Source organism: Chamaea fasciata, unplaced genomic scaffold (assembly GCF_029207755.1).
Source record: "Chamaea fasciata isolate MVZ Bird 193981 ecotype frontalis unplaced genomic scaffold, bChaFas1.0.hap1 SCAF_16, whole genome shotgun sequence".
Classification (NCBI taxonomy): Eukaryota; Metazoa; Chordata; class Aves; order Passeriformes; family Sylviidae; genus Chamaea; species Chamaea fasciata.
In genome coordinates this window covers 10,073,282-10,093,853 of record NW_027094101.1, presented here as the reverse complement: position 1 = coordinate 10,093,853, position 20,572 = coordinate 10,073,282, and the positions used below count along the sequence as shown (strand labels likewise).

Here is a 20,572-nt window from a genome sequence, read left to right as displayed (position 1 = left end):
AGGGTGGGACAGCACCAGAAAGCAGAGAGAAGCCTGGAAAGATTTGAATTTTAGCCAGCTGCAGGTAAACAGGCTGAGGGAGAAATGCACTGAGGAGGGTGGCTGGGCTGGCAACTCCTGGGGACAAAGGTTCCATCTGGTTTTGGGGGAAAAGAGCCGTTGGGAATAGCAGGGCTAAGCACCCCACTCCATGAGGATAGAACAGCCTGCAACAGCATGAAATCCTGCCCTGGCCCAGGCTGCTCAGAGAAGCTGTGGCTGCCCCTGGATCCCTGGAAGTGTCCAAGGGAAGGTTGGATGGGGCTTGGAGCAGCCTGGAAGGTGTCCCTGCCCATGGCAGGGGTGGGACAAGATGTTCTTTAAGGTCTCTTCTAACCCAAATCATTCCATGATTCTGTGACAGCCTCTGATAAAAGGCTGCTGGAAGACCAGGCAAGGGCAGGAAACGAGGTCACTGATGAAATCTGGAGTGTGCCAGGGGATGTGCTTGGGTCCCTGCACAGGACAGGAGGGATGTGCTCCATGGCAGGATGAGGGCTCTGCCAGCCACAGCCATTCCCCTGCAGCCACCAAGGAATGCTGCAGCCAAGACTCTGGGAAGAGTGAGGAGACAAGGATGGGCCATGGAAAGATTTACTGAAAGAGCTGGAACAGGATCTGGGGCTGTCAGGGACAGCCAGGCAGCAAGACAGCCTGAACTGGGGAATAAGGGATAAAGAGGTGACCAAATTAACCTAAAGGAACAAAAACCTAAAGGATCTAACTAAACCAAAGGATCTCAACTAAAGTCCCTGTCCCCAGGCAGGTCACCTGGACTGAGATGAGCTCGTGCACAGGCAGGGGAACCTGGAGAGCAGAGGGACAGCAGAGCTGGTGTGACAGCAGAGCTCCGTGTGACAGCCTCCCAGCCCAGCTCTGCCTGACACAGACCCCGGCAGGGCAGGGCTGCAGGCCAGGCGCCAGGGGGAGGGTGCGGCTGGAGTTACCGATGTTGGAAGAAGCCCTCCAGCGCCTTGCAGACGGTGAAACGCTCGGGCGGGGTCAGCAGGTGCTCCAGCTGCTGCGTGAACGTCCTTCCTTGGATCTTGATGCTAGAGGGGAGAATCTCTGCCACCCATTGCAGGGAGGTGAGGGCCGAGGAGCTGCTCGGGGACTCAGCAGAGTCAGAGTCTGCAAAAAAAATATTCCACCTTTCCTTGGTTTCTTTGGAGGGCAGTGGAGCGGTTTGAGCGCCACTGGCCGTGGGCTTTGAAGTAGGTGATATTGGATGGGGTTTGGAACAACCTGGTCTAGAGGAAGGTATCCCTGCCCAAGGCAGGGGGGCGAGATGAGAACATCTTTAAGGTGCCTTGCAGCCCAACCCACCCCAGGCTGCTGTGGCTCTGTGGAGCAGGGAGTGCTGGGGTTGCTTTGAGTGCCCCTACAAACGAGTTGGGGCTTCTAACATGGGCCTGGGGGAGCCCACTGCTGCTCCAGAGGGAAGAGGCAGTCCCTGACTGCCAGGCCTGTGCGCTCTGGAGCAGCAGCCCAACAACACAGGGACCCTCCAGCCTCCTCAGGGCTTGGGAGGCTCTGCTGGAATCGGCCAGTTCCAGAGGAGATCGATAGAGCCATTCGAGGAACACTCACAGAATCATCCACAGGGGATCCTTGGTCCCCAACGGATGCATGGGACTGGTGGGCTCCTCACCTTCCCAAGGCATCTTTTGAACCTGAAGAATTGGACATCCTTGGTTCTGTCAGCATGACTTTTTGCACCAAATTTAATTATACAGGGAAAGATCAATCTTTGGTCAGGGATGTTTCTCCTTACCATTCTAAATATAAAAATCAGACTAATTGGTGTGATCATACTTCTTTAGTCCAATCTGCATTTAATGATCTCCCCTTTCAGTTACCACGGGGAATGTTTTCCGTTTGTGGAGACAGAGCCTGGCCTGCTATTCCAGCACACATCAGAGGTGGGCCATGTGGCTTGGGAAAGCTTACTCTGTTAACACCTAGTGCAAAAATGTTTATGAGTCACGGAGGAAAAAGACAGATCCATCAATATGGTCCAAATTGCAAAGATGATTTCCACCCCCGGAGTTTTGGAAGAAGGTTTCCAGCATCTTGCTATCACAGCTCAGTTCAGCAGCAGCACTAACACCCCTGGGTCGGCTGTGGAGGGCACTGTGCCCAGGGGGTCCTGCCCTCCACAGACACCCCAGACAGCCTCAGCTCTCCTCCCCAGCAGCAGCATCAATTATTGATCCCTGCAGCAGGGTAATGAGCCTGCTGAGCCCAGCCCAGCCCCCGGAGCCGCTGCGGGTGCGTGGGGTTGGATTACTGCAGACACGGACACGTCACACACGGCACGGGAAGGACACGGGCAGGGGACACCGAGGACAGTCACACAGCAGGATGAGCCCTCCTGGAGAGCAGCCAAGCCTGAGATCCAGCCTGATCCCGCAAAGCACAAGGGGCCACGTGCCCTGGGGAGAGGAGCATCCCGCCAGGCAGCGCGTTGAACCTGCTCAGCCCATGGAGGCGCCCGGCAATTCCCTCCTACACCCGGAATTCGGGAGCTGGCACCAGGTTTCCACCCTGCAGACCCTCCTCCCTGCACTCTTACCGTTGGAGAAGTTGACGATGCCCTCTTCCACCACCAAGGTGGGCATGGCCCCGCTGCCCTGCAGCATCGACACCACCTTGTCGTGGGAGCAGCTCCTGCGGACACAGCAGAGCCCGGTCAGAGCTGCTCCAGCCCCAGGAGAGCACTGAGGACACACCTTCATTTATCAAATCCATAAATGAATGCCTCCATTTGTCCTGGAAAAGCCTCCTCGTGCTGCTCAGAGCCAGAGGGGTTTGGGCCCCGCTGTGATTCCCGGGATTCTCTCCATCCTTGCGTGGTTTTTCCCTGTGCTGAGCAGGGAGGAGCCTCCCAAGGGACAGCCGGGATCCTGCTCCATGAGTGGGCTCCTCTCTCTGCCTGCACCAAGGAATAACCACGGGAATTCCTGTGGGCACCCTGAGGAGTGTCATGGCCCAGGAAGGCAGAGTTAAGCTACACCCAGACCCAGAAATTGATTTTTCCTTTAAATGACACAGCGCTGCAGGTCTGTCCTCGCCTGTCCTAATTCTGCATGAAAAGAAAATGCAAGGTGAATATAAAGTGTAATTTTGTAGGTGAAAAAAAATCTCGAGATGCCCTTGGAGAAGGGTATGGGCCAGGCTGGGACAATGCCTGCCAAAAACACAGCTCAGAGGACAATCCTCAAGCCGGTCTCTATTTTCTGGCTGTGCTGCATCAGCCAACAGTTCGCTGGATCAGCTGAAACGTGAGAACCTGAGCCCTGACAGAAGCAGCATCGGTTTAACCTTTAAATATTCATCACTCTCTCTTGTCCTGTAGCCTCCTCTAACCCTTTGCTCTTGGTTTTTATGCAGAAGGACACACCCGAGGACACGAGGGCTGCTGCCCTGCGCTCGAGAGGAGCACAAGTCCCTCTGATCCCATTGCTTTGGTGCACAAACAATACACAGAATTAACTTCTAGGTACAAAAGTGATTCCCACGTGGCTTTAAGCTCATGATCCCGTTGTGGGAGTGATTCGTTGCCTGGATGGGGCTCCGCTGCTTTCCTAAGCAGAACCTAGGTGTTTAACACAGATTAACTCAGAGTGGCTGAAATTGGGGTCTGGGGGCAGGCTGCAGCCAGAACCCAGGTTATATAAACTGTCCTGCACAGAGCTCAGAGGAGGAGCAGGGATGGAGCCAAATGCTCCTCTTAGAGGCAGATTTTGTACAGGACCACCAAAGGAGCTGTCCCCAGCTGTCCCCACAGGGCAAACCCCTGTGCACGGCACCACATGGGGACCAGGGCCAGCAGCTCCTCTTTGCCTCGCCCAAGAGTGACCACAGAGTGTGCTCAGCCCCTGCCCTGGCCCTGGGTGCCCTGCACAGCTCCTACCTCATGTCCAGGCCGTTGAGGAACAGGATCCTGTCTCCAGCTTTGAGAGCAGCCTTCTCCGCCGGGCTCCCTAAAGGCACACGGACAAAGGGGCTTCAGCTGCAGCACTCCTGGCTGGGATGGGGGCCCAGGGACACCCCCAGGCAGGGCACCCCTGGGTCATCTGGGTGGGCTGGGACTGTTCACTCAGCTGGGTGCAGCACCCAGTCTGCACTGGGAGCATTGGTGTCATTTCAGGATCATCACTGAACACATTTCCCACTTCTCAAAACCAGCCAATATAATTTGTAAAGCCAATTTAAATTGTACTGAAGATGCTCATTATTCCACTGAAAAAACTCCACCACCAAGCCTTGGGAAAGTCCCTTTTGCTCTTCTTTAGCAAACAGCACTTGACATTCCAAATTCAGACCAGAGATCAATAAGTGATCCCCTGAGTCTCGTGTCCTTACCTGGCAGGACAGACTCGATCCACACCGGGGCATGGCCACGGAGCGTGAAGCCAAAGCTCCTGTTGCCTTTATAAACTCGCACAGTTCTGTGGGTGAAAACAGCAAACGGGAGGTCAGAGTACAAGAGCCAGCCCTTGATTCCTTCCCCAGCCCCTCCACGACCCTCTCAGCCCAGGTTCTCCTGAGTGCTCAGGTCCCCAACGCTCGCAATGTCCCCACAAGGTCCCATTTGATACCAAAGTGTCTTTCAAATGTGATTTTAAAGTGGAATATGGGAAAAATATATAGATTTAAAGAATATATATGTAAGTATAAAAGCTAAAAATCATCTGGTTCCAACCCCCCAAAGGCAAGGAGTTGGAATTGGATGATCTTCAAGGGCTCTTCCAACCCAAACCAGTCTGTGATTCTTTATTACAGAGAATTAGAGAGACAATGTGGTTCAGGGAGCAAAGGTCTCGTAGGCTGATGAGAGAGGAATTAAATTCCTCTAGGAAATTTTGGAGGGAGCATTAGGAAATCTCCCTGCTGGGAGGCTGATTGGAGCTGGGAGTTGTTCCCACAGGGAATTGGGGGAAGGCAGAATTACTGAGATCGTTTCCAGCCAGCAGGATCCTGTGCTGGCAGGGAAGGGGGAGACTGTGCTGGGAGTGGATTTTGGACAAGTCACGGGGAAGATCATCGTGGCAGGAAGGTGGGCTGGAGCTGGAGCCCCCGGATTCCCCAGCCCCAGGGCAGGATCGGTGGGCAGCAGGCGGAGCCCTCCGAGGCTGCCGCGGTCTGGCCATCTGGGCACGGGAAGTGGGTTAATCCCTGTGCTCCGGGGATTGTGTCCTTCCTCCCACAGCCTCGCACCCAGACACCTGCTGGGCCACGGCAGGGCAGACACGGGCTCGGAGAACCAGGGAATCTTAGGGTCGGAAAAGACCTTTAAGGTTATGAAATCCAACTGTGAACCCAGCAGCACCCCCATGCTCAGCCCTGCCCCATGTCCTTGAGTGCCATATCCACCATTTCCTCTGCAATTGCAGGAATGGGGACTCCCCCACTGCCCCGGGCAGTGACAATGCTTGACAACCCTTGCTGTGAAGGAATTTCCCCTGATATCCAAACTAAACCTCCCCTGCTGCAACTCGAGGCCACTTCCTCTCATCCTGTCACTCATTACCTGGGAAAGGAGACCAATCCCAACCTGGCTCCAAGCTCCTTTCAGTCTGCTCTGTGCCCGGGTACCCAGAATCCTGCTGGCACAACCAGGAATCCTGGAATTGTGCTGGAAAAGCTGGGTACCCCAAATCCTGCTGGCACAACAAGGAATCCTGGAATTGTGCTGGAAAAGCTGGGTACCCCAAATCCTGCTGGCACAGCTGGGTACCCCGAATCTTGCTGGCACAACCAGGAATCCTGAATCCTGCTGGCACAGGTGGGTACCCCGAATCCTGCTGGCACACCCTGCATCCCACCCAGCAAGGAGCAGACATCCCCTCTCAGCCTGCACGTCCCACCTCAGCTCCTCACTCAGCTCGTCCCAGCCAGCCCTGCAGAGCTGAGGGGACACAGAGGAGCTGGGACGAGGGACACAAATCTGCCCAGCCTTCCAGAGGGAGAGGTCTTTGTTCATCCTGATCCCGGGAGGGTTTCACACCGAATGCCCCTCCCGCATTCCATCCACACAAACGCGGGCCCCAGGAGAGGTGTTACCTGCGGGCAGCCCCCGAGGCCACATTGCTGGTGACGAGCGAGGTGGTTTTGCGCAGGCTCTTGCTGAGCTCCTCGTGGCTGCGGGGCACAGAGCTGGCGCGGGTGGACACCAGCAGCCGCTCCTGGTGGTCCTCGCTGCGGCTGCGGCGCAGGCGGTTGCTGTGCTCGCTCTTGGAGCGGCAGAGTTTGCTGATGAGGCTCTGCGACACCACCTCGTCAAAGCGCTGCCGGTGCTTCTTGGGGATGAAGATCCTGGGGGAACGAGGCGAGGGAGGAGAGTGAGGAGCGGGGCCAAAGGCAGCCGCGGCACAGAGCTGCGGATCCGGGCACCCTTGGACGGGAAAGAGCAGAACTCCTCGTGTGCACTTGGACTCGGTCCTCACAGAGCTGGGAATGCCGGGGATGGGGACACCCGGGGTGCTGGGGACATCCGGGGTGCTGGGGACACCACGGGGGCTGGGGAAACCAGCTGGCACACCAGGGGCACCAGCTGCATCTCTCCCTCCATCCCATGCAGAGCTCCATTGGAGCAATGATGTCGGACCCCTCCTCCAGATCTCCTTCTTCCCCAGCACGTTCTAGGACCCCCAAAAGGGCTCTCCCCATCTCCTGCCCCAGACTCTGCTCTCCTGGGCTCCAGCCTTGAACATTCTCACATTCCAGCTCCCTCCACTTCCAGGCAGGAGCCTTGTGCCCCTTGGGAGACGATGGTGCTGCAGGGACAGGCACGGTGACACCGCAGGCAAGGGGACACCCCTGGGAACTCGCTCTGATTTGGGTCACCTCCCCTCTGCCAGGTAGGAGCAAGCAAGTGGCCTTTGTGCCCCTGCAAGGACCCCCAGGACATTCAGAGGATGCACGGGGAGTGCACGGCAGGATCCCAGGAGGGAGGGAGGAGGCACCGCTCCCACCTGGGCCGAGGTGAGCTCCATAACCCTGGGAGACACTTCATCTTCTCCTTTTCATCTCTTCTGATTGCAGCAGCCAGACCCCGACACCTGCTCACCTTGCCCTACCCTCTGCTGGCACATTTAGGGCCTTGTGGAGGAACTGTCATCTCCGGGTGTTTCTATAGCAACTCCTGCAGCTGCAGCCGCTCGTTAGGCAAAATAATCCCGTGAGGTTCGGCAGCTTCGGCAGCGCCCGGCACCTCGCGGGGTGTGAGAACACAGCCCGAGGTTACCACAGCCCCGAGGGCTGTGAGCACAGCCCCGTGTCTCACCGCAGCAGCAACTGGGCCAGACTGGGGCCAGAGGAGCCAGAGGAAGCTGCTCCGAGGGCCGGCATCAGCGGGACACCAGGGGATCCCACAGGGCACCCTCGGGCAGTTTCAACGAGGGAACACAAAATCCCTGGGTGGAGACAGAGGAGGGGAGGCTTCAAATCCCAAATCGACTGGGACCAGGACATCTCTATTTCCCCCAGCTAAAGGCAGAGCTCAAAACAAGAGCTGGTGCAGGAGAAGACAGAGCACAAGGCACCCGAGGCTGGCAGATGCTCTCGCAGAGCATTTGGTGACAATTTAAAATCAGTAATGCATTGGTGCAATTCACAGGCAATTTGTGATTAAGCAGCAACTAGAAAAGAGTGAAATTGTGCTAATAAATCATTCACCCTGTGGGACAGGGGAGGATGTGGGTCCCCCAAGTCTCTGCCCCTGGCTGGGCACCCACCAGGGAGAAGTCTGGGTTCCTCACAGGCAAAATGAGCACAATCCCATTAATTGGCCAAATTAAATCGGCCCTGCTCATTCCAGCAGAGTGTCCCACTTTGCACGAGTCTCTGCTTCACCACTGGGCTGAGGAGCGGATAGGGGAGATCTCACTCCTGCTACAAACAATCCCGCCAAGGCAGGCAGAACAGTTCCTGTGGCTGTTCCTGCAGTGTCCTGCCATCCCACGGGACAAACCTGGCTTTGTCCATTGGCATGGCACCAAGGAGCAGCACCCAGCTGGGCTTTCCTCTCCCAGCAAATCCCACCGGGGTTCCCAGAGCATAGATGTGCCCACCCTGTTTGTGGAGGCCAAGCAGGGGCAGGGTTGTACAATGCTGGCCTTGTGCCTTCAGCTTCCTCCTCCTCCTCAGGTGCTTCAGGTCAGCCCTAGCTCTGTTTGCTGATGGAGAGGGGACGGGAAAGGCAGCCCCATCCCTGAGCCCTGTGCCCACTGCCATGCCCGGTGCTGCTGAGCCCCAGGGCACCAGCCCTCCTCTGCAGCAGCCTCTGCACTCATTTGGGAGAGCTCAGTCTGCTCCAACACATGGATGTCAATTCAGGGCATTTTCCAGGCCGGGAAAGGTCCCAGATGCTCCAGGCTGCTTTACCTTCATCCCATCCCCAAAGCAGCCTGGCAGGATGGTGGCAGTGCCACTGTCCCCATCCGCTGCCTTTGGCTCCTGCTCAGGGATCCCTTTGGCGTGTTGGACACCCCTCAGCCCGTGCCACAGTCCCACCGCACAGCTCCCAGGTGGGTCACTGGCTGCCCAACTCCGCACAGACTGTCCCATTCCTGCAGCCCACCCTCGCTGGGAGCTGCCTCCCCCATTTCCCAGCCAGTGCTCTGGTCAGCCCCTATCCCACATGCCCCTGTCCTGCGAGGGGCACCGAGCTGCCCAGGACAGTCCCACCCAGGATGCCGGTGCTGCGGCTCAGAGCGACAGCACGTGTCCCCCTGGGAAGGCAGCAGGGGTGGCTTCAGCCTGGCCGGGCCGGGTGAAGCTACCACAAGTTCGCTCAGCCAGGGGAGCGAGGGGACAGCGGGCCTGGATCCATCACACCCCCAGCCCCACGCCCTCATCCCCTCGGGCTGGCCCACAGGGAGACAAAGCAGCCCCAGGCGGGCTCTTCCCACCACTCCCCACCCCAACTCCCCATCCGAGCTCCACTCAGCTCCCCCAGCAGCCGGAGCCGCGGGGCAGTGCCGGGCTGTGCGGCGTGTCCCGGGGACCCTGCAGGGTCCCCACAGCCCCCAGAGGCAGCAGAGCCACCCCAGGGACGCCCGTGGGACACGAGGCTCTGCCAGCACCCCCACGGGCTGGCACCCGCGGGGGCAGCGGGGCAGGGACACGTACCGAAAATGCCGGGAGAAACTCCGGTCCTTTCCCATTTGTCAGGGTGCGGCGGGAACAAAAGGGAGACGCTTCAGATCCTCATGCAGCTGAGCCCCAGGCTGGGCTCACGCCCACGACGCGGCCGCTCCGACAGCCCGAGCGCGGCAGAGCCGGAGCCGCCCCGGCAGCGGCAGCCCCGCCGTGCCCGGGGACCGCGGCCGGACGAGCCCGAGCCGGCACCTCCACCTGCCTCAGCCCCTGGGCCCGGCCTCCGCCACGCTGCCAGCCCCAGGTGCGGCTTCACCATCGGCCGAGAGCCTCCGCTGGCGTCTGCCGGGCTCCGGCGCCAGTTCTGCCCTCGCTGCCCGGCTCTGCCCCGGCTCGCAGCCGCCAACCCTCCCTCTCCCCCTAAAAAACTGCAGGCGCTGTGATTTCCAGCTGGAACGATCTCGTAACAGAAAGGAGGGCACGGCTCGGCGCCGAACTCCGGGGGGATGCCTCCCTGGTGCTAATTAGTTGACTTCTAAAGTGCTTGTGTTTAAATTACGTGCTGCAGTAAGGGGTGAGGAACCTTAAAGGCAAAACGGCATCAGGGGTGCGGGTTCGGGGCGGAGAGGTGGAGCTGCCGGGCTGGACCAGGACCAGGACCAGAGTCATGGGCCCAAACCCCCGCATGGAGCATCCTTTGCCCCCAGGGTAAAGCGCTTTTCAGTAGGAATAAAGGAGAAATCCCGTCTTTAATTTCAATTACGCCATCTTTAAGCACAGCAGTAGCGTTTGATGAAGAGGATGTGAAGCTTCCCAGAGCTGCCAACATCACACACAACCTCCAGGTAGCAGCAAAGGAAGGGGACATGGAAAATGTGTGGTTTAGCCCCAAAACAACGAGCAAAGACCTGACCTTGAGTCTGTCAGTTGTGCAGAAAAACACGTCCCAGCGTGGATTAAAACACTGAGCTACACTTGGATTATGCCTGAACTGTGCTGTGGAAACCGGTCCCGAAAAGCTCTGCTGGTCCGGCTAAATGCTAAAATCTGGGAGAGAAAACTCCTGCAGGCTTTACCCCCAGAACAGGAATTCTGCTTATGAACCGCAAATTCTCCAACCTCATCTACCCCCGTGTGTGGAACAGGGATCACAGCCGCAGCAGCTCCCACAGCTCCAGAGCCTCGGACCCTCGTGCAGGAGAGGGATTCACTCCAGCCCAGCAGCAGCACGGAGCTGGGATCCCATCCCCATCAATCACTCATCTGGGTGCAGATGTTTCACAGCTGGGACCATTGTCACCAGTTGCCAGGAATGAAGGTCCTTTTCCGCCCGGGAGTGCGGATAAACTGGGATACAGTGGCTGAGCTCCGGGACTGGGAGCCCCTCCCAGCCCTTCCCCAGCCACCCTGCTCGTCCCTGGGGACAGCCCTTCCCCATCAGCACCCCAGGGTGCCCTCAGCTGTCCCAAATCCAGTGTCCCTGTGCCCAAACCACGCTGTGCACCACGAGCTGGTGGCTTTCTCCTTGCCCTGGCAGGGACAGGCAGTCCCACAGCTCTGGGGAAACAGAGACCTTCAAAGAATCCCTCAGAAAGGTTTTTCCTGCAGCTCCACTCTGCTTTCCCTGTTTTCTTTAAGACACTGGAAAACTCACCCTAAGTAACCACTTTCCAAAATCAAAGTTGTGACTCCAGCAGGGTGCAGGCGGGCCAGGCTGATCCCATCTGCATCCCAGCCGGAGTTTGATTTGCCAAAGGAATTTAATCTCCTATCAGGAGATTTCGCACCGAGGCATTTTGGTCATGACCTATTTGAACTCCGCCAATAAAAAAGGAACTCGCTCCCAATTGTCTCACTGGTGACACGTTTTGTTCCCTGCTGCCCTAATTCCCTTTTTTTTTTTTTTTTTTTTTTTTTTTTTTTTTTTTTTTTGGGCAGTTGAGCATATGCTGGGCGATCAGATTAAGGATTTTTTTTTTTTTTTAGTGGAAGCAAACAAGAGCTGCTTTTCCTCCATCACCATCCTGTGATCCAGGTGGTTTTCCAGAGGGAATGACAGGACTGTGGACAGGAGGACAGTGTCCATGTCAGCATCAGGGACTCGGGGAGTCTCTCATGCTCCATCCACATCCAAAAGAGCAGGGAAGCTCCCCCCAGCCTTGGAGAAGTGGGTTCGTGGAGCGGATTGAGAAGCAGGGAAGCAGCACAATCCATAATATACAAATCCTAATGGCTGAAATGAAATTTCTGATCCAAGGCTGGTCACAGATGGCTGGAGCAGTTTAATACGGGAACACGCCAGGCAGTTTTATTGCCGTGAAAAACAAGCTGAGACAAATAGATTGTGTTGGGAGCGTTATTAACACGGCCTCGGTGGAGTTTCTCCCGGAATAAGGGAGCCCCCGATGGATTTCACAGAGATTTCAGCCGTGTCAGGGACCAGAGGTGGCTGCGATGGGAGCGGGCTCAGCCCAGCCCAGCCCAGCCCGGCTCCCTTTGGCTTTTCCCCGGGAGCAAACAGAGCCAAACCAAAGCAGCGAAGAACAAACTGCCCCAAAGTGTCCTACCCGCAGCCCTGAGGCACAGCACGACTTACAGGAGACCCAAGACAGCATCTCACGGTCCAAACTGAGCTTTCCCTCAAGGATGCAGCCGGGTGGGATCCCCCATCCCAGTCCAGGTTAACAGGACAGTGGCTGTGTCACCATCAGAGCCAGTTGTTATTCCCGGCACTGCGGGTCAGGGGGGAGGACGGGATCTGAGATTCCCCCCAATTCTGCTAAAAACAGATGTTTTTAACCCAAACGGGGCTGCATCCTCGGCACGCACCGTCGGGAAAACACACGCTGCAAAGGGACACGGTGCCCGGGACACGGGGGTGAGCCAGTGCCACAGCCCGCGGTGACACCGAGGAGGATTCTCCGTGTCCCGCTGGGCTCCGAGGGTCACTCCTGCCCCCAGAGCCCCGGGATGGACTGGGAGTGCTGCCGGCAGCCCTGCAGAGCACTGGACCCGCAGCTCTGCCCTGGTTTGAAACCAGAAATCAGAGCAGCACCAAGGGACGTGGCCCCCTGAGACCGCGACCGGCCCAAAATAACCCATCCCCTCCCCAGCCCGAGCGGGGCACAGCCAGCCCCGGCGCGGGGAGCAGAGGGGACAAACCCCGCGGGCCAGAACCGCGTTCTGGTATCGCAGGTGATGGAATAACCCAAATTAGAGCCTCCGCCTCCTGGCGGAGTCCGTGAGCGGAGCGGCTCCGAGGCAACACGGATGCTAAGAGTTAATTAACTTCCATCACACCTTGTTTTCGCAGTGCCAGAGGCTGCCACATCCCAGAATTAACCTGATTTAAACCCATTTCCCTCACTCCCAGGGAAGGTGCGTTCGCTACTCACCCGAGACAGCTCATCTTCCCCCCTGACAGCCGGATTTCAGCATCCTCGGGCAGAACCACAACTGTGCACTTTGCCTACACACATCAGCCATATGGGCAGGGGATGGGAGCGGGGAGGACCCGGCGCAGCACGTGCATTATCCCCGCTACTCACAACCCAGCAGATGAAAAAAAAAGAGTCAGCAAATTAAAATCTGCAGGAGCTTAATTCTGGCCAAATGGGATGAAATCCATTTGAGATAAAGAGAAAGGGGGGGAAAAAAAAGAAAAATCCGAGAGTGGAAAAGCCTGGCTGGAGGACAGAGGGGAGGTGGCTGCAGCCCCGGGTGGATCCGAGTGCTGACTCGGGGGTCTGGGGTTACGCTGAGCCGCGGCACTTTGCGTTATAGCCCGGGGGGAGCCCAGGGAGGGGACAGCAGGGGAGGGGACAGCAGAGGACAGCCGGCAGCGGCAACAGCACAAAAATAAATACAGCTGGTGCAGAGGGAAGATCCAATCAGGCCAGCGCGAGGGTCAGTGGGAGACGGGGACGTTCCGGCGCCTGGCCCTGCGTGACAGGGGACACACAGGCACACGCAGCCTGCCACCACCGTGTGACCGTGCCAGGGCTCAGCCGCCTGCCCGGGGCATGAAACAGCGGCAGGGACCCTTGTTGGCATCACCCCGGCACCCGTGCCAGTCCCTGGCTGATGGCACTGCCAGCCTGGGGAGAAGCGGCTCGTCCCAGCCCTCCGAGGGCTCCTCTCCCCCGGGCTCCTCGAGGCATGGATGGGATCACAGGGGTGTGCAGGACTGTCCCTGCCTCAGGTGGAGAGCTGGGCACAGCCTCGCAGGGGCACCCAATGGGTGCTCCCAAGGTGCCAAGTCCTCCCTGAGGTGATCCCCCAGGACAAGCCCCAGGACACTCGCTGGGCCAGGTCTGATGGGCTCCTCTGCCCAGACTGCACCCACATCACTGCCCGGGGTGATGCCTGTGCCCCAGGACAGCACAATGGCCACACCAGCACCCCCACACTGCACCCACCCCAGAGCCAGTGCTGGAACCGGGACACCCCTGCGTGAACCCCCCCATGGACCTTCCCCAGCCCCGGGTGCTGCTTCAGGGCACAGCCCCAGACCCCTCCTCAGGCTGAACCGGCTGGAATCACCCAAGGAATTCACAGCTCCCTGAACCCAGAGCTCCTGCGAGCTGCTCACCACCTTCAGTGAGAGTAAAGGCAGGGACAGCTCTTGCTTGGCAGCAAAGGCATCGGAGAGACCCCGGGATCAGCTGGGATCGGGCACAGCAGCATTCCTGGCACTGCCCCCAGCACCCACAGCTGGGAAACCTGCTCTCCGAGGCACCTTTTTTATTTATTTCCTTGACTCCATTTCATTAAGACTAGACAGTAAATCTTTTCCCTGGGCTAAATATTTCATTTCCATTAAACCCAGATTAGCTGCCAGAGCCACGGCGCCCCTGGCCCCAGCCCTGGTGTGAACCTTTCACACGGGGGCAGGGGGCAATCAGGGGGTTTCACCCTGGTTTAGGGAGCCATGACAGGGTGCTGGCCCTGGCATCACGGGCTGGGCATGGGGCGAGCTCTGGATGGCAGCACCAGGTGCAGCCACGCTCTCCTCAGTGACACAGGGATTCTGGGACAGGGACATCCTGGGGGGAACCTGCTGTGCCCCCCACAGAGGGGCTTGGATCCGGAAGAAGATTTGGACACTTATTCAAATCCCCTCTGTGGGGGGATGTAATCCCGTATAATTCCCCGGGGATGATGACAAAGGGGATATCTGAGGCATTTGAGGTATTTTCATGGCTCTTGCTGGGGGAAAGAATTTTCCTGAATTGTGAGTGGTGGGGGCTTATTTTTTCGATTTAGTTTGGGGGTGATGGCTCAGGCCTTGGCTCGGTGCCATCCATCCCTGCCCCCAGCCCCAGCTGTTGGCAGGTCGGGTCCCTCCAGGATGCTCAGTGGGGACAGGACAGGCTGGACGTGGGCACCTGGACAAGGTGACTGCAGGCAGCTGACAGTCCCCTCTGCACCCTGGCCCTGCAGGGCTCTGTGCCTGCTGTCCCCGGGTGTGGAGGGGCTCTGGGGGACCCACACACAGTCACAGCAGGGGGACACTGCACAGCCAAGGCCCCTAAACCACTTCTGCCACCCTCCCCATGGCCGGGTCATGGCAGAGACCCCGTACAGGGACGTTGTTATGGAAACTGTAAAATCTTGCAATTCCTCTGATTAGAGCAGGAATTGGAAAGCTGGGCCCGGAGCGAGGCCAGATGGAGACCTGATTCCCTAATGGCCGTGGTCTCAGCCTGGCTGTAATCCCACCACGTGTCCCTGTGCCAGCAGCAGCTCCAGCCCCACTCCGGCCACGCTGCCCAAGAGCAGCAGATCAGCTGCACTGGCAAGTACCCCCGTGGCCCAGGGGCTCCAGAGCCCCAGTGAGCATGGCCAGGGCATCCTGGGATGAGTGACCATTCCCTGGCACCCCGGGCAGCCCATGGCCCTGGCAGAGATCCCCCCAGGCCCAGAGCTGCTGGCAGTGCTGGCCGAGTCCTTTCCTGCACCAGCTCCCACCCTGCAGAACTCAGATTATTTTCTGGACAGGCTTTTGGAGAATCTCCAGTGGCTCTGCAGCTAACCCCGTCTCCCTTCCAAATCATGCCCAGGCATGGGAGACACATTCCCTGCTGCAGGCAGAGGCAGTGGGGTGCAGGCCCCCCATACACCCTGGGCAGGAGGGCACAGGGGTGCTGGGCTAAGATGCCACCAACTTGGCTCAGCTGCCCCTTGGAAAGCTGCTTGGCTTCTTCCCTGCAGGACCCTCCCAACTCCTTCCCACAGGATCCTCCCAACCCCTTCCCTGTGGGATCTTCCCAACCCCTCGTACCTGATGCTGTCGATCAGGGGCCGGTGGGATTCGTGGGTGAGCAGCCTGCACAGGGTGTGGGCCAGGCACTCCGCCCTCCTCTCGGCCGCGTACTGCTTCAGCACAGTGAACAGCTTCTCCTTCAGCTCGGGCTGCTCCCCCAGGATGGCATCCACCTGCAGGGTGGGGGACAGCACAGGGCACTGAGCAGGAGAGCGTGGAACCGTGGGCAGGGGCACTGCCACACGGGAAATGTGCCCCACTCCCTGCTCACCCACGCTGGAGGGAATCATGCAGGAAGGAGAGACACTTCAGACATCAGCCCATCACTCAGCACTGCTCTGTGCCCACACACGGCCCTGGACCTGCTGTTCCAAACAACCCACCAGAGCAGTGGTAAGACCCTGAACTGCCACACTCTGCTGGGTCACAGTGGCCCTGCAGGAGTGGCTCTGGCACAGCTGGGATGGGGTCAGTCTGGAGTTTGCCTGGCAGAGGGTGCTGCAACGGGCTTTTGGAGCTATTTGAGCTTCCTGCTTTGAGCATCACTCCCTGATCGCTCTGGGCAGCCTGTCCTGCCCTTAGCACCGGGAAGCTGCTGGGAATGGGGAGACAGAACATGAAGGTGAGTGCCAGCCCTGGAAACAGCATTGACAACTCCCATCCTCTCTAGCTGGGACAGGGGGAGTAAAATTAGCTAATCACCATCGAGCCAATTACCCTGCATGGGACCCTCCTTATTCACCTCCTCCCTCACTGGGGGCTGTCCCTTGTCATGAAGTTCCTCACCTGGACCTCTCATGTGGGAAGCAGGAGCTCCCTGTGGCTGTCTCTCTGTACCTATGCATGTTGGGTTTTCCTGAAAGATGATGTTTTGGTGCTGCCAGCAGGTTTAACTGCAGGGTTGAGCTGCAGGAAGGAGAAAGGAGCCCCTCACCCTTCCCTGGGGCACTGGGGGTGTGTGCAGGGCTCTGTGTCACCCCTGTGCTGGCACTGCCGGGGAGCCTGCAGGCATCACCCGCCTGGCGAAGGGGAAGAGCCAATTCTTCCAGGTGTTGTCCCACTTGGCAGCTTCCCAGGGAGCTGGCAGGGGCACCAGGACCCCAGCAGAGCCCCCCAGTGCCACTGGCTCTGCACAGGCACTGCTGGGGCTCCCGGCAGCAGCAGCACTTCAAGGTTACCAAATCTGGGGCAGCCACAGCAGCAGCGTCCCCTGGGCTGGCTCGTGAGCACAGTCCCCAGGTCCAGCACAGGACTGACAGACTCTGGTGTTCCTGTGGGATGGATCCCAGAGGGCTGCTGTGAAATCTCTGCCTGGGCTGGGATTGCAGGGCCTGGTGGGTGGGGACTGCAGAATCATTTTGGTTGGAAGTGACCTCCCAGATCCTCAATGCCCAATCCCCACCTTCTCACCCAGCCCAGAGCACTGAATGCCACGTCCAGTCACTCCTTGGACAGGGATGGGGACCCCATGAGCACCATGGGGGTTCTGCCAGCCAGCCCAGCGTGTCCCTGAGCACACAGGGGACAAGAGAAGACATTGCCCTGGGACTGAGACTGTGAGCACCTCCCTGTTGATGTCCCTGACATGCTGGGACAGTGGCACAGCCCAGCTCCAGCCCTGCCCCAGTGCCACTGACATGGACACCACTGTCTGCCAGGCAGGCCAGTCGACCTGGGGCTCTACCAAAGGAAGGAGGCTGGGAAAAAGTGACCCGTGGGCAGTGCAGGTGTGAAATACAAACCACCAGCACCCTCCGACCTTCCAGCCTCGCAGGCAGTGGGCGGGCAGCAGCACCTGGGTGCTCACAGCACTGACCAGAGCCGGGGTGCCAGGAAAAGGAGGGGGCAAAACACCCCGCTGGGTTCAGTATTTTCTACATCATAGAGAAACTGAAGCCGCTTCAAACATCTGTCCTGTGAATTCCCTCTGGAGAGGCACATGCCAGCTGAGCTGAGCTCCAGCAGCATGTGTGCTCTGCGTTCCTGCTCCTGCCCAGGCTGGCCGGGGTTGGCCCGAGTGGCTTTGTGGGGCTGGGGAGGGAGGGGACAGAGGTGCCGATGGGGCTGCTCACAACACCACAACGAACTCGCGCTCCTGTGATCATCCAGGAATCTTTTACGCGGCTTAATGTGACTTCAGAGACGGAGGCGGCGTGGAACAACCGCCCCTCCTCATTAATCTCCTGTAATCAGCAGGTATCTGTTTCCCACGCCCATGAATCCAAACCTCAGTGGGTATTTGTGAATCTTTAATGGAGAAGCTGACTGAGGGGATTCGCCTGATACCCGCAAATCTCTTTATGGATGTCTTGTTCCTTTATTAACTCGGGATCAAAAAAAAAAAAAAAAAGCCCTACCAGCCTGCTTATTTTCATAACAGCATTTTAAAAGGCTACTTTGAAATGGAAATTAGAAACATTGAAAGAAAACAACTGTGATCAAATTTATAATTAGCACAAGGCGAGGTGTTTGGTAAAACACCCACTAGGAAGTTTTCAGGAGCACAATGAAGATGTAATTGCATTGATGTTTTCCCCGTTTGCAACAAAATAGGAACTAAAATGTCTGCGGGGTGACAGGCTCAGGCTTTGAAGGGACACCCAGGCACGCAGCAGAGCAGGATCTGCCCTGTGGGTTTCTCCACGCTCTTGTAGTTGAAGGGAATAAGAACTTGGGGCCATCCCCAGGGAAACTCTTTGCAGCACCCATCTGTTCTCCCAGGTAATTACCAGACCCTTCCTTCGGGTGTTCATGCCCCAAATCTGCATCCCAGCCTCGTGACCAAGCCGGGAGCGTTCCCCACCCGTGTGCCAAGGCTGGAGGTGGGAATCCCCAACCCACCAGGCGTGGGGGGGTGCCCATCTCCCCGGCCCTTCATCACACACCCCGGCCTCACCTTCCTGCTGAATTCCTGCGCCTTCTGCCGCCTGTCCCGGCGGGCGATGCCGGCGCTGGTGTCCCCGGCGGTGTCCCCGCGCTGTGGCCGCAGCAGCGCCAGGCGCAGGGACCGCCCGCGGCACGACCCCACCAGCGCTGCCGCCGCCTCGGGCAGCACCACCGGCGTCCCGTCCACCTCCAGCACGTAATCCCCGGGCTCCAGCCCGCAGGCCGCCGCGGGCGACTCGGGGCTCACGCTGGCCACTCGCGGAGGGCTCTCGCCGGCCAGCTCGAAGCCGAAGCATCCCCGAGGCCCGGGGGGGATGCTGGCGTGCTGCAGCCGGGACACCACGCCGATGCTCGGGGGGACGTTGCCGCATCGCCGGGCCAGCCCCAGCAGGGCCTCGCAGCCCAGGGAGGACACGGGCTGTCCCTCGATCTCCAGCACTTCGTCCCCCGGGCGCAGCCCCGCCAGCGCCGCGCTGCTGCCCTCCTGCACCCACAAGATGTAGCACGGCCCCGAGCCGCTTATCCGGAACCCGAAGGACTCGGGCCAGTCCTGGTTGGTTGCCGGCATGGCTGAGACTGGAAAAGAAGGAGGGAAAGAGAGGAGTTGGGATGGCTTTTGCATCCTATGGGGCCGTTCCCGTAGGTGCCGTGTGGAGCCCGGCGGGTGGGGAGTTACAGCGTGTGCTGGGTCCCCCTCACCATGGGAAGAAAGGCCCCAAGAGCCTGGATTTCCTCTAGATTTCCTTAAAATATCAGCTTTTACCCCATCTTAGACTGCTGGCAGTGCCATTGAGGAGGCCGCACTGGCTGGGAAGGTTGGGGCTACACGTGGCACTCAAAAGTGACCTGGCACAGCCCTGGTCTCACCTGTGGCACCACCTACCCCCTCTCCCCAGGAGCCTCGTTTAGGCATTTTCTTGTATTTATTTGTCCATCAAAATGATTAGTTCATTTCCCTGACATGTTACATCAATGAACATATGATCCAAGGACTTAAACCAGCTTGATTTTAACCAACATTTTAACTCAATATTTTAGCAGTTTGCAACCACAAAAATACTGTAAATTCATTAGAATTTGCCAGATCCTCTCAGCTCTCTGAGGATCATTTCTTTGTGCCCTCTCAGTCCCGTGTATGAGCTGTCCTGCAGGCAGCATCCCGAAATGGCAGGGTGATGGTTTTCAGCAGGGCTTGTTTGTGGTTCACGTGAAGGGTTTGGACTGGCTCCATGGATGCTCAAGGAGACATCGGGCACATCAGCCCTGAACATCTGCAGGAGTCGTCTTTGCCCAAGGTGAACCCGGCCAGCTGATGTGCACAGTGCACTCAGATGCCCTTTCCATGCTGTGCCGTCCAGATGACCTGGCTGTGGTCCCTTCCCACCCTCCCATTCCCTCATCCTGCCTGCACTGCCCACTGACACTCACTGAAATAACTCACGTGTGGTTTTCCTTCGCATTTGATCTCTCAGCTGCCTGTGAAGATGCTTTTAACCCCGTGTTCATTCCATCTGTGTCACTGAGCACACACTAACCACTTACAGAAATGACACTCAGTTTTACCCGGGCAAATTATCTTACAGAGACTATGAGACTCACAGGGGAAGAGCTGAGGGTGAAGCTCGGGGCAAGCCTGGCAGCAGCGGGATGAAACCCATCTGCAACCACATCCCATCCCCGGGGCTGTTGAGTACGACTTCTGAGAGCTCCAGCAGGAGCCCAGTAAGCACCGGGATGGTCCCAGTGCTGCTGCTTCGGGCTGTGCTCCAGAGAAAAATCCCGAGATCAGCGGGGAGCTGCACTCCCACCTCGCCGCCCCTCAGCTCCAGCACTTACAGAATTCCGTGGCCATCCAGGCAAGCCGGGGGCTCTCACCGGCGGCAGATTTGTCACACCAAGGTCTCGAAGCTTTCTTGACTCTCCTCCATCACCCTTGGAAGTGTTTCCCATGCACCCACAGACCTGGGTGCATGGGAAGCCTTCCCGGCTTCCCCGTCCTCGCTGCAGCCCCCAGGGCTGGGGGCCGACCCGGGGTGGGTGAAACGGCTGCCGTGGCACTGGGACAGAGGGCAGGGGGTGGCTGCCCCTTCCCGGCCTTCCTACGGGAGCCCTGCGCCCTTCCAGCTGCTCCAGCTCAGTGCCAGACATGCACTAAAGCCTTTCTGGCCTTGTCGTTTCCTAATTAACTTTATTTCCATCGCACAGAGGAGCGCGGGCAGACTAATTGCCGTGCTCGTCCTGGCTCAGCCCGGTGCTGACCTGAGCCTGCAGATCTGG

The 20,572-nt window shown here is 58.3% G+C and overlaps 1 protein-coding gene across 2 annotated transcripts in view; it reads right to left on the bottom strand.

The window, feature by feature from the left end:
* The window catches only part of GRID2IP (Grid2 interacting protein), a 33,094-nt gene extending 14,231 nt beyond the window's left edge, over window positions 1–18,863 (bottom strand). Inside the window, exons 1-7 of one of the 2 annotated variants that reach the window (XM_066198003.1) lie at window positions 18,306–18,863; window positions 15,428–15,582; window positions 6,109–6,360; window positions 4,408–4,493; window positions 3,956–4,025; window positions 2,615–2,709; window positions 987–1,170 (exon numbers count right to left, since the gene is read on the bottom strand). In XM_066198003.1, the coding sequence (XP_066054100.1) occupies window positions 987–1,170; window positions 2,615–2,709; window positions 3,956–4,025; window positions 4,408–4,493; window positions 6,109–6,360; window positions 15,428–15,582; window positions 18,306–18,863 (1,400 nt within the window). Of the gene's footprint in view, window positions 1–986; window positions 1,171–2,614; window positions 2,710–3,955; window positions 4,026–4,407; window positions 4,494–6,108; window positions 6,361–12,539; window positions 12,554–15,427; window positions 15,583–18,305 lie in introns of those variants that run through there. The other variant, XM_066198004.1, reaches the window with a different exon arrangement.
* Window positions 18,864–20,572: the final 1,709 nt, after the last annotated feature.